The 11,293-nt window shown below is 53.7% G+C and overlaps 1 protein-coding gene across 1 annotated transcript; it reads right to left on the reverse strand.

The window, feature by feature from the left end:
- Positions 1–7,490: 7,490 nt before the first annotated feature.
- LOC101028820 (uncharacterized) lies at positions 7,491–8,678 on the reverse strand. The gene has a single exon (XM_003927555.4). The coding sequence runs from the start codon at positions 8,617–8,619 to the stop codon at positions 7,816–7,818; it is 804 nt and encodes a 267-aa protein (XP_003927604.4). The 5' UTR covers positions 8,620–8,678; the 3' UTR covers positions 7,491–7,815.
- Positions 8,679–11,293: the final 2,615 nt, after the last annotated feature.

Raw genomic sequence — 11,293 nt, forward strand, 5'->3', positions numbered from 1 at the left:
GAGGCTTCTCCGCGTTCCTCTTTCCTCGTGTTTGGAGCTGGTTCTTCGGAGTCCTCATCGGGGCTGGTTTATTTTCCCTGGAGAGGCCCCCCCACCCCCGTAGATGCCTTGGCTGCATTGGGTCTGGGCTGGCAAGTCCTGACTGGGCCTACTTGCTGGGTGGGTGAGGATCACATTCGGGGGTTTGAACCTTTGGGTGCCGGGCTCTCATTTTGGGGGACCCAGTGACGGGTGACTTGGACTCTGAGCTCGTGGAATGGCTGATGTGTGAGCCCTGCACTGGGGCCATGGTCCCCTTCCATTTGTGTTTGTTACCAGGTCTTCACTGATAAAGAGAGGGTGGTGACTGCAGGGCTGTCTCTATCCGTGACTGTGACCCACTGCTCCTCCTTCAGGCTGCGCCCCGGATGTCTGGTCTGTGTGCTTCCGGGGACACCAGCAGCCCACGCGTTTTTCCTGCTGACTGAGACATGTGGGCTCCAGGTTGCCGGGTTGTGTTTGTGGGCAGGGGACCGGGGGGTCGGGTCCGGCTGAGCAGTGGCCTCCTCACTGAGCGGTGAGTCCCTTCCGCCACGTCTGCTCATGGCGCCCGTGGTGCCGGCCCAGCAGGGGCTCAGCGAGGGGTGTGTGGCTGCGCTGCATGTCACAGGCTGGGGGCTCCGGAGTCCCCATGAGCTTGGCTTCTGCCTCTGCTGCCCGCCATGGAGGGGGTTGGTGCTGCCCTCGTGTGGGGGCACAGAACCTCATGCCCAGGGCACCTTCCTGGTGGCCAAGCTGCAGCACCTGCCCATGGACCCTTGGACAACCACAGGGCTGCTCGCTGGTGGTCAGGAGACAGTGGCTGACGCTGTGCCAGAAATGAAAGTCACGGGGTCCACTCTCAGGGAGGCAGTGGCGGGCACCGCTGCATTCAGGCTGCCCAGGCCCTGGGCTGGCGGGACAGAGGTAGCAGCAGGTGCAGGGTGAGGAGCCACACGGTGGCAGGAAGCAGGTACCTGTGGGGCACACAGGGGCAGTTGGAGCACCATGGCCGCCGGAGGGTGGGAGCCCGAGGCAGGGAGGCCCTACAAGGGGCTGGGAGTCATCGGGCAAGGCTGGCAGGTCCGGAAGGCATGAGCACCTTCGTCTGCCAGGGAAGGGGGCTAGACCTGACCCCTTAGAAGGCTGGGGCTCCATTTCCAATTTCCGTTTCATTATTGCTGTTGTCTCAATGATGTTTTATACCAGAACACCTGGAAATTGTGCAAGTTACATTGACTATACAAAGCTTCACACACATTTGCAGAGTTTCCTGTGGTGTTATGATAATGCAGCACGAACTTGATGGTTTAAAAAACAGAAATGTATTCTGTTATTCCAGAGGCCATGTGCCTGGGAGTGGTGTTGCTGAGCAGAGAGCGAGGAGTCCGCAGAGCTGTGCTCCCCCCCGGAGGCTCAGGGAGGATCTTTGTTCATTTCCTGCTTTTGTTCTGGGGGGTGGATGGCAGCCTCTGCCTGCCTCGATTCAGTCTCTGCCCTTGTGCTCACACGGACGCCGCCTCTCCCGGGTGAAGTTTCTCTGCCTCCCTCTCATAAGAATGCGTGTGATGGCTTTTAGGGTCTCCCTGGCTAAGCCAGGGTCATCTAGCATTTCGGGGCTCTGAACCGTGCTCAGAGATGGAAGACAGAGAGAGTGGATCTCACAGAAGGAAAGCAGGGCAGGAGGTGCCGGAGGCTGGAAGGACGGGGCAGGGGGCACAGGAGGGGCCTGTTGAAGGACACAGAACCACAGCTGGTCAGCGGGGGCAAGGTCTAGTGTTCTACAGCAGGCGGCCCCAGCCCTGGTACTGGGGACCAGTATGGCCCGTGGCCTGTTGGGAATTGCATGGCCGCAGTGCGGGGGAGGGTGGCAGGTGAGCGCGTGTGACCATCTCAGCTCCGCCTCCTGCCAGGTTAGGGCAGCACGGGATTCTCAGAGGAGCGCAAACCCTGCTGTAACTGCGCATGGGAGGGATCAGGTTTCGCACTCCTTGTGAGAATCTCATGCCTGATGACCTGTCCCTGTCTCCATCACCCCCTGGTGGGACCGTCTAGTTCCAGGAAAAGCAGCTCAGGACTCCCGCTGATCTGACATGATGGTGAGTTGTGTAACTATTTTATTATATGTTACAATATAATAATAGAAACGAAGTGCACAATCCCAAACCCGTCTTCCACAAAACTGGCCCCTGGTGCCATAGAGGTTGGGGACCGCTGTAGGGTGACTGTCACTCAGCAAGATGCATAGTCTCACGTCACTGGAAGGAGGGTACCAAATGTTCCCCACAGAGAGACACAGTCCGTGTTGGAGATGACGGGAGCTCCGGACACCCAGCCCGACCCCTGGCGCTGTCTGTCTGGAAGCATCACTGGGAACTCCCCGGAGATGTACAATCATGATTTGTCAATTTAAAAAGGTTTTAAGGATCTTAATCAGCAATCTGTAATTAATCTGCAAAGTGCCTTTCTCCCTATAAGGCCAGATTGACAGGTTCCAGGGATTCGGGTGGGGACGTCTTCTGGGGAGCGCCATCTGGCCACCACGCCTCCCTTCCCCGTGTTCTGCCCGGGCCGCTTGGTTTCTGCCTCTGTCCACTCCTCACCTCCGACTTGGCTTGCACGACCTTGGAAGATCACCCTGTGGGCTGCAGTCTCCTCTTTTCAAGACGAGGCTACGGTCCACCCGTCCCACAAGGCCACGTGAGGATTATGTGGTTCAAAACACGAAGGCTTTCTGGAGGTCGGCCACTGTTTTTATTGGCCGCGAGTCTGTATCAAGCCTAACAGTGACGCTGGAATTTCCTCTCAAGCCTGGAAAGCCTGGGGCACCTTTAGATGGAGGGCTCGCTGCTGCAGTGGGTTTGAGCAGACGCTGAGGGCTGAGGCTTCAGGGCCCCCCTAGTTCCTTAACCGTAAAGGTCACACTGCCCGGCCCCAAGGCAGGTTCAAACCACTGACCTCACAGATACCGTGACGTTCCAACAAAAGAGAAGTCCTCATGCGGCAGCCTGGGCTTCCAGGCCCCGCTCACCGTGTGCTGCTGGGTTGGCAAGGGGTGCTCGGGGAAGACTCTGCCCCTCGGCCCTTCTAACTTGGACTGGCCTCCTCTCTCCAGCCCTTCAACACTGAGGGACTGGGGCGGTGGGGGCGGCAGAGGAGGGGCCCCGGCGAGGACAGCAGAACCCCTCTCCCTACCACGCACAGGTGGTACCAGCGAGGCACCGGCCTTTCTGCTCGCCAGCCCTTGGCTTCCCCTCGCGCCTCGCTGTCCGGCAGTCACGGTGGTGGAAACCTGGCCTGGAAGGCCCAGTGTCTCCTGAAGTTACCAGGTTCTTCCTGTCTTTCTCCAAAATCGGCATCTTCTACTAGACAAGAACATGCTTTCTTCCAAAACGAAATTCTGTAGAAGAATCTCTGTTGTCACGGGAGCTCTGGACGCACGGGGCGTGTCCTGGGAGGCTCTGACCTGTGGACGGGGCTGTTGGCCCTGCTGGCCCAGAGAGTTTAGCAAATCAGGGGCCAAAGTCACCCTGAACTCAATAAATGGCGGTGGGGAGAGGCAGGGCAGATCCCACAGAGGCCTGGCAGCTCAGTGAAGGTGGCAGGGCCCCGGGCAGTGCAGGGGACAAGGTGGAGGCCAGCTGCCCACGCCGGGCAGGGGAGAGGGCAGTCAGGAGGAAGATGGGAGCTCAGCTTCAGATGTGCGAGGCGTGGCTTCCCTTCCCTCTGGGGCACCTCTGGAGGCCGCCGCAAGCGTGGCACAAGGGTAGGCACAGGGTGGAGGCCTGGAGGCTGGGGGTGGGGAGAGACCACACATAGAGAAAAGGCAGAGGGATGGGAGCAGGAGCTGAGACAGGCGCGCCCCAGGAGCCTGGGAGACAGGCGCAGCAGGGAGGACACAGGGACAGCGTCCTCAGCACCACAGTTCTCGGCCATCTGCAGGAGAGGGGAGGGGAAGAACGCTGTGCTGGGGGCGGGTAGTGAGACGGGTCACGAGGAGCCGCTTCCCTTCCTCTGGGAGATGCCAGGCAGAGGCTGGATCCGAGGGAGGGGATTCAGTTACACCCGTTCCCCCACCCACCTTTTGTTTTTGAGACCGGGTCTCACTCTCACCCGGGCTAGGGTGCAGTGGCTCAATCACAGCGCATTGCAGCCTTGATCTCCCAGGCTCAAGTGATCCTCCCACCTCAGCCTCAGAAGGGCTTGCAGCAGGTGGGCACACTGAGTAGGTGGGACGACAGGTTCATGCCATCATGCCCAGCTACGTATTTTTTATTTTAATTAATTAGTAATTCATTTTTTGAGACCAGGTCTCACTCTGTCGCCCAGGCTGGAGTGCAGTGGTACATTCTCGGCCCACTGCAACTCCGCCTCCCAGCTAAAGTGATTCTCTGACCTCAGCCTCCTTTCTTTCTGTCTTTTTTTTTTTTTTAAAGAATAAAGAAGAGGAAGAAAGAGAAAGAGGAAGAGGGAGAGAGAATGGGGGTATTGCTTTATTGCCCGGGCTAGAATGCAGTCTAAATATGGGTATGCCTATAATTGTCCTTAATAATGGAGACATAAAAGAAAATGAGGGAAGAGAATAACAAACAAGGAGCCAACCAACGTTTCGTTTAAACTTCTAAGTTGATATGATGTGGTACTGATAAGAGTGTATATTTTGTGTATTTAAAGTGGAGAGTTCTATAAATGTTATTTATGTTTACTTGTTCCAGATCTGAGTTCAAGTCCTGGATATCGTTGTTAATTTTCTGTCTCATTGATCTGTCTAATATTAATGTTGAAGTCTCCCACTATTATTGTGTGGGAGTCTAAGTCTCTTTATTAGTCTTGTATGCCTGGGTATTCCTGTATTGGGTGCATATATATTTAGGATCTTTAGCTCTTCTTGTTGTTGCATTGATCCTTTTATCATTATATAATGTCCTTCTTTGCTTCTTTTGATCTTTGTTGCTTAATTGTAACTTCTGCTTTTTATTTATTTATTTTAGCTCTCTGTTTGGTTGGTAAATCTTTCTCCATCCCTTGTTTTGAGTCTTTGTGTATCCTTGAATGTGAGATGGGTCTGGATGCAGCATACTGATGGGTTTTAGTTTTTTATCTAAATTGTCTGTCTGTCTTTGGATTGGGGGATTTAGTCAATTTAAATTTAGAATTAACAATGATATATGTGAGTTTAATACTGCCATTTAATCTTAGCTGGCTATTTTGTCCATTAGTTGATGTATATTCTTCATTATATTGATGCTCTTTTTGATAATTTTTTAGAAAGGCTGATACTGTTTGTTCCTTTCTATGTGTAGTGGTTCTTTCAGAAGCTCTTGTAAAGCAGGCCTGGTGGTGATGAAATCTCTGAGTGCTTGCTTGTTCACAAAAAACTTTATTTTTCCCTCACTTGTGAAGCTTAGTTTGGCTGGATGTGAAATTCTGGGTTGAAAGTTCTTTTCTTTAAGGATGTTGAATATTGGCCCCCACTCTCTTCTGGCTTGTAGGGTTTCTGCTGAGAGATCTGCTGTAAGTCTGATAGGCTTCCCTTTGTGGGTAACCTGACCTTTCTCTCTGGCTGCCCTTAGTATTTTCTCCCTCATTTCAACCCTGGTGAATCTGACGATTATGTGCCTTGGAGTTGCTCTTCTTGAGGAATATCTCTGTGGTGTTCTCTGTATTACCTGGAGTTGAATATTATCCTGCCTTACTAGGTTGGGAAAATTTTCCTGAATAATGTCCTGAAGCGTATTTTCCAGCTTGGATTCATTCTCTTCGTCGCATTCAGGTACACCTATCAAGCGTAGATTAGGTCTTTTCACATAGTCCCATATTTCTTGGAGACTTTGCTCGTTCCTTTTTATCCTTTTTCCTCTAATCTTGTCTTCTTGTTTTATTTCATTGAGTTGGTCTTCGACCTCTGATATCCTTTCTTCTGCTTGATCAATTCGGCTGTTAAAACTTGTGCATACTTCACGTAGTTCTCGTATTGTGTTTTTCAGCTCCATCAATTCACTTATATTCCTCTCTAAATTGTGTATTCTTATTAACATTTCGTCAAATCTTCTTTCAAAGTTCTTAGTTTCTCTGGATTGTGTTAGAACAAGTTCTTTTAATTCACAGAAGTTTCTCATTATCCACATTTTGAAGCCTGCTTCTGTAATTGGAACACACTCGTTCTCCATCAAGCCTTGTTTCGTTGCTGATGAGGAACTGGGATCCCCTGCTGAGGGAGAGGCGTTCTGATCTTGGGTATTCTCAGCCTTTTTTGGCTGTTTTCTTCCCTTCGTTGTAGATTTATCCATCTGTGGTCTTTGAATTCACCATCTTTGTAATTGGTTTTCTGAGTGGACGTCCGACTTATTGATTCTCAGCGCCGAAATCTGAGCAACCCACTGCGCCGACTAAGTCAGCGGCGTTAAGATTGATGGTGCTTTTCTGACTCTGCACCAAGAACCGACGCTCCGAGGCGCCGGCAAAACCGCCTCGCCGGTCACAAGAGTCGCGCTGGCGACCCGTGGGGCTCCTCCGCTGGGAATCTCCTGGTGCGTGAGCAACAAGAATTCACGTGAAGGTGTGGCGTCCTCCCGTTCTCTGCGCTTTCACTGGGAGCTACAATCCCGAGCTGCTAGTGCTCAGCCATCTTGGATCTCTCTCTCAGCCTCCTGAGTAGCAGGGACCACAGGCACATGCCATGATGCCCTGCTAATTTTTGTATTTTTAGAGACAGGGTCTCACTATGTCGGCCAGGCTGGTCTCAAACTCTTGGGCTCAAGTGCTCTTCCCACCTTGGCCTCCGAAAGTGCTGGGACTACGGGCGCGAGCCACACACCTGGTCTTTTTATTTGTAATGGAGACAGTTTACTCTGTTGCCCAGGCTGGATTTTTATCTATTCTCTGTTAGAAAAGACTTCAGGATATTCATGGTCTGGGCAGCAGGCTTTAGACACAGGAGGTGTAGGAGCAGTAAAGGAAGCTGGGCGGCTTCTGGAGCTGGGGATGCGGGAGACGCTTGGGCAGCTGAGCCTGGGCGCTTGCCCCCCACCCCCCACCTCTGAATCTCCCTGAGGACTGAGGGGCTGGGCTGCAGGTGGAGCGAACTGTCCTCTCTGTCTGGGGCCTGGACTCTGTATCCACCCAGCCCCCACTCGGCAGGGAGGGCAGGACCTCAGGGAAAGGTGGGGGGCGGGGGTGGCTGTGCCTGTGAGTGCCCCTGCTGCCAGCCCTGACACTTGCCCACCAGGGCTCTGGGAGACGGACTTGCTTGCTGGGCTGGGGTGGGGACTGCCATGCCATTGACCCTCCCTGGGACCAGCACATTCCTGCAGGGATGGCACCAGTGCCAGGCTAGTGTGTGTCGGGCCTGGAGAAGGGCTGGGCTGGATGCGAGGGCCCCAGGAGGCTGCGCCCAAGTCCTGGCCTCTGGTCTGGCTGGCCAGCAGTTCAACTGGAAAAGACCCAAAGGAGAGAGCGAAGCGCAGCCGGGCTATGTGGAGGGTGTTTATTAGGGTCTCCAAGCAGGGTCCTCACATGGCCACAGAGGCACAGCAGCTTCCAAGGAGGTGAGACCACCGGGCCTGGGATGTGGGACCCGGTCCAGGAGGAGCGGGGGCAGTGGGTGGAGGCGGGGCCACCTGGAGCTTAGCAGGAGCCCCCAGGGCTCAGGGGAGGAGAGGCTGTGCACACATCTCCTAGGAAGAGCCGGACACCAGGGCAGCTGAGGGGCCAGTAGCAGGAGAGGTGAGGCACTCAGTGCCCAGTGAGCCTAGGGATGTGGCTGGCAGAGGTGGACTTCTGGGCTGGGGAAACACCTCAGCAGGCCGGGCGGGAGCACGCGGGGTGGCAGAGGAGGGACACGCAGGAGGCCGGGCGGCAGCAGGTGGGCTGGCAGGAGGAGGCGGGGGCACAGCAGGAGGAGGTGGGGGCACAGCAGGAGGGGACGCGCACGCAGCAGGCAGGCCTGCACACGGGGCGGCAGAGCAGGGACACGGAGGACGAGGGTCTGCAGCAGGAGGTGGTGCAGCAAGCCGGCTGGCAGCTAGACTGCTGGCAGCATGAAGAGGAGCCCTTAGAGCAGGTGGGCACACAGCACACAGGCTTGCAACAGATGGACTCACAGCAGACAGGCTTGCAGCACACAGGTGTGCAGCAGACGGGCACACAGCAGGCCTGCAGGCAGGGGGAGGAGGTGCAGCAAGCTGGCTGGCAGCTAGACTGCTGGCAACATGAAGAGGAGCCCTCGGAGCACGTGGGCACACAGCACACAGACTTGCAGCAGGTGGGCACACAGCAGACAGACTTGCAGCAGACAGGCACACAGCAGGCCTGCTGGCAGGGGGAGGAGGTGCAGCAAGCCGGCTGGCAGCTAGACTGCTGGCAGCACGAGGTCGTGCAGGAGCTGGTGCAGCCTGATTGGCAGGGGCTGGGCTCACAGGCCGCCTGGCAGCAGGGGCTGGACACACAGCTTGCCGGGGTGCAGACCAGGGTCAGGCAGGGGGCCGGGGCGCAGCAGCTGGGGGTGCAGCAGGGGGGCTGGCAGCAGCTCTCTGGGCAGTCGTCCACCTGCCAGGAGTCGGAGCAAGCGCTGGAGCAGAGGGACATGGTGGACGCGGCCATGCTGGCGGTGGAGCTGGGGCAGATGGGAGGGAGGGAGCGGTGGGTGTCTGGGTGCTGGATGGAAGGACGGAGTGAGTGAGGAGTCGGTGCTGGGAGCTTATATAGCTCTCAAGGGTGCGCGTGTTGTCCCAGCACAAGGCCCCAGGCATTTTCCTTGTTGGTGTTTGGGGCGGTTTCCTGAGGACGCTCACCACGGACCGTGACGCGCAGCTCAGCTCATGCAGCTCCCCGGGTGTCAGAACTGAGCAGGTCTGTGGGACCGTGTAGGGGGCCGGCCTCTGCGTGGACCACGAGGGTCAGCGGCCCTGGCCGCTCCTCTGCGATTGTCTTTTGGGGCTGCTTACTGTTATTTCCCCTCGTTTCTTGATGTCAAGGATGTTTTTCTTCTTGCTTTATGTTCTCTTTATTTTGAATCCATGGACCAACGAATGGCTTGGGATCTGGATTTATCTTTTTTGTCAAACAGTCATGTGAGAGGTCTTGCTGTGTGTCCGGAAGTACCTGAGCAAGTCTGTGAATATGACCTCACTAACCCATATGCCAGCCTGGTAAAGCAGGGGTCATTATTCCCACTCTGCTGATGGAGAGACTGCAGCACAATGAATTTGTGCAAATCCTGTACCAGCGAGCAAGGAGCCTGCCCTGGAGGCCTGGCGGGCCGGTGTTCTGTGTTCTTTGCCACCAGCCTCTGCTGCCTCAGAGAGCAAGGGACGTAGGAAGTCAGAATGAGAAACCCAGATTCTGTGAGGGGCAGGCAGAGCAGTGTGGGGCTGATTGGAAAGTATCTGGTGGGTGCCCCGAGGGGCGGGTCTGGCCATGAGAAAGGAGCCCCGTCCATCTAAAGAGAGGATTTGGGTTTATTTATGAGTGGGAATGTGGAGAAACACTATTGTGCAGGGAAGCTCTGGTTCAGGGTTCAGAGGGCTTGTTCTAGGAGGTTGATAGATTTCTTTTTGGGAAGTGAATTGTTTTTAATTTTGAGAAGAGGACACTCTGCAGCCTTTGTGGTTGAGGACTCCAGAGCCCCAGGGCTAATCCAGTCTGGAGGATCCTGAGATTAAGGGAGAGCAGTTTGGTTCTGCCTGGAGAGCTGGAGGGCTTCAGGCCCATAGGCAGTGGTGAGCAGGTGAGGGCCCAGGGTGTGTGGTGGACCGGCCCTTGAAGTGAAAAGCCCTGATGTGTGGTGTGTGCCATGTCCATGGTGTGAATATCCCACTGTGGTGAGGTGAAGGCCCTGGTGCGTGCTGTGTGCCATGTCCGTGGTGTGAATACCCCACTGTGGTGAGATGAAGGCCCTGGTGTGTGCTGTGTGCCATGTCCATGGTGTGTCCACGTTGGGTCATGGCCAGGGACAGGCCCCGAAGGAGGGAGGACCAGCCGGTGCCTCTGGCCTGGGTCCTGCATTTATGTCCTGCTTTGTGTCATGACCTGCCCCCACCTTTCAGTAGAAGGTCTGAGAAGAGGTGCTTTGGAGACTGAGACCCAGGGACCTGTTTTGCTCAAAGGCAGAGTCTGTGGTGGCACTTGCAGACCCAGAGGCAGCATGGCATCCAGTCCAGTGGAAGCAAAGATGCCAGAACAGAACTAGGAGAATGTGAATGCCCCAAAGCCACAGGAGTTGGGGTGGGTCGGGGGAGCCTAGATGGGCTCCCCACAGTTTGGAGGGCACTGTCTCTTGCTATTTTATTTGGATCATAAAGAGTGACCTCAGAAGGCCAGAGGATCTGGAGACATCTGGGTTAAACACCTCTGAGGTCAGGTGTCTGCATCAAGTAGCTCCTCCCCTATCCGGCAGCAGAGGCCTGCAGAGTTGGGGCAAAGTGCAGCCTCCCTTGGGGCAAGGCCAGGTGTGACCCTCCAGGCTCTGTGTACTATCCTTATGCTAGTACCACATTGTTTTGATTACTGTAGCTTTGTAGTAGGTTTTAAAATTGGGAAGTGTGAATCCATTCATCTATTCATCTGTTGGTAGCTACTTGAATAATGTATAATGAATAATGCTGCAAAGAATGTTGACATACAAAGATCTGTTTGAGTCTTTCTCTTTTTATTTATTTACTTATTTTTAGTTCTTTTGGGTACTCCTTATTTCCTAGGAGTGGAATTGCTGAGTCGTGTGGTAATTCTATGTTTACCTTTTGAGGAACCACCAAAATGTTTCCATAATAGTTGCACTATTCTATATTCCCACTGGTAATGTAGGAGCGTTCCAATTTCTCCACATCTTTGCCAACACTTGTTATTTTCCTCTTTTCTTTTTTTAAAATTACAGCCATCCTGGTAGATGTGAAGTGGCATCTCATTGTTGTTTTGATTTCCATTTTCTGAACAGCTAATGTTGTGGAGCATCTTTTCATGTACTTATTGGCCATTTGCATACCTTCATTGGAGTGATGTCTACTCAGTCTTTTGCCTAATTTTTAGTTGGGTGCTTTGTCTTTTTGTTGTTGAGTTGCAGTCAGATGTATGATTTGGAAATATTTTCTCTCATTCCGTAGATTCTCTTTTCACTTTCTTGATGGTGTTCACTGATTCAAAAAAATTTTAAATTTTGACAAAGTCCAGTTTATTTTTTCTTTTGTTGCTGGTTCTTCTTGTGTATTATCTAAGAACCTAGTGTCAAATCCAAAGTCTTAAAGCATTTCTCCATTATTTTCTTCTAAGATTTTTATGG

The sequence above is a fragment of the Saimiri boliviensis genome, chromosome 18, assembly GCF_048565385.1.
Source record: "Saimiri boliviensis isolate mSaiBol1 chromosome 18, mSaiBol1.pri, whole genome shotgun sequence".
NCBI classification, from domain to species: domain Eukaryota; kingdom Metazoa; phylum Chordata; class Mammalia; order Primates; family Cebidae; genus Saimiri; species Saimiri boliviensis.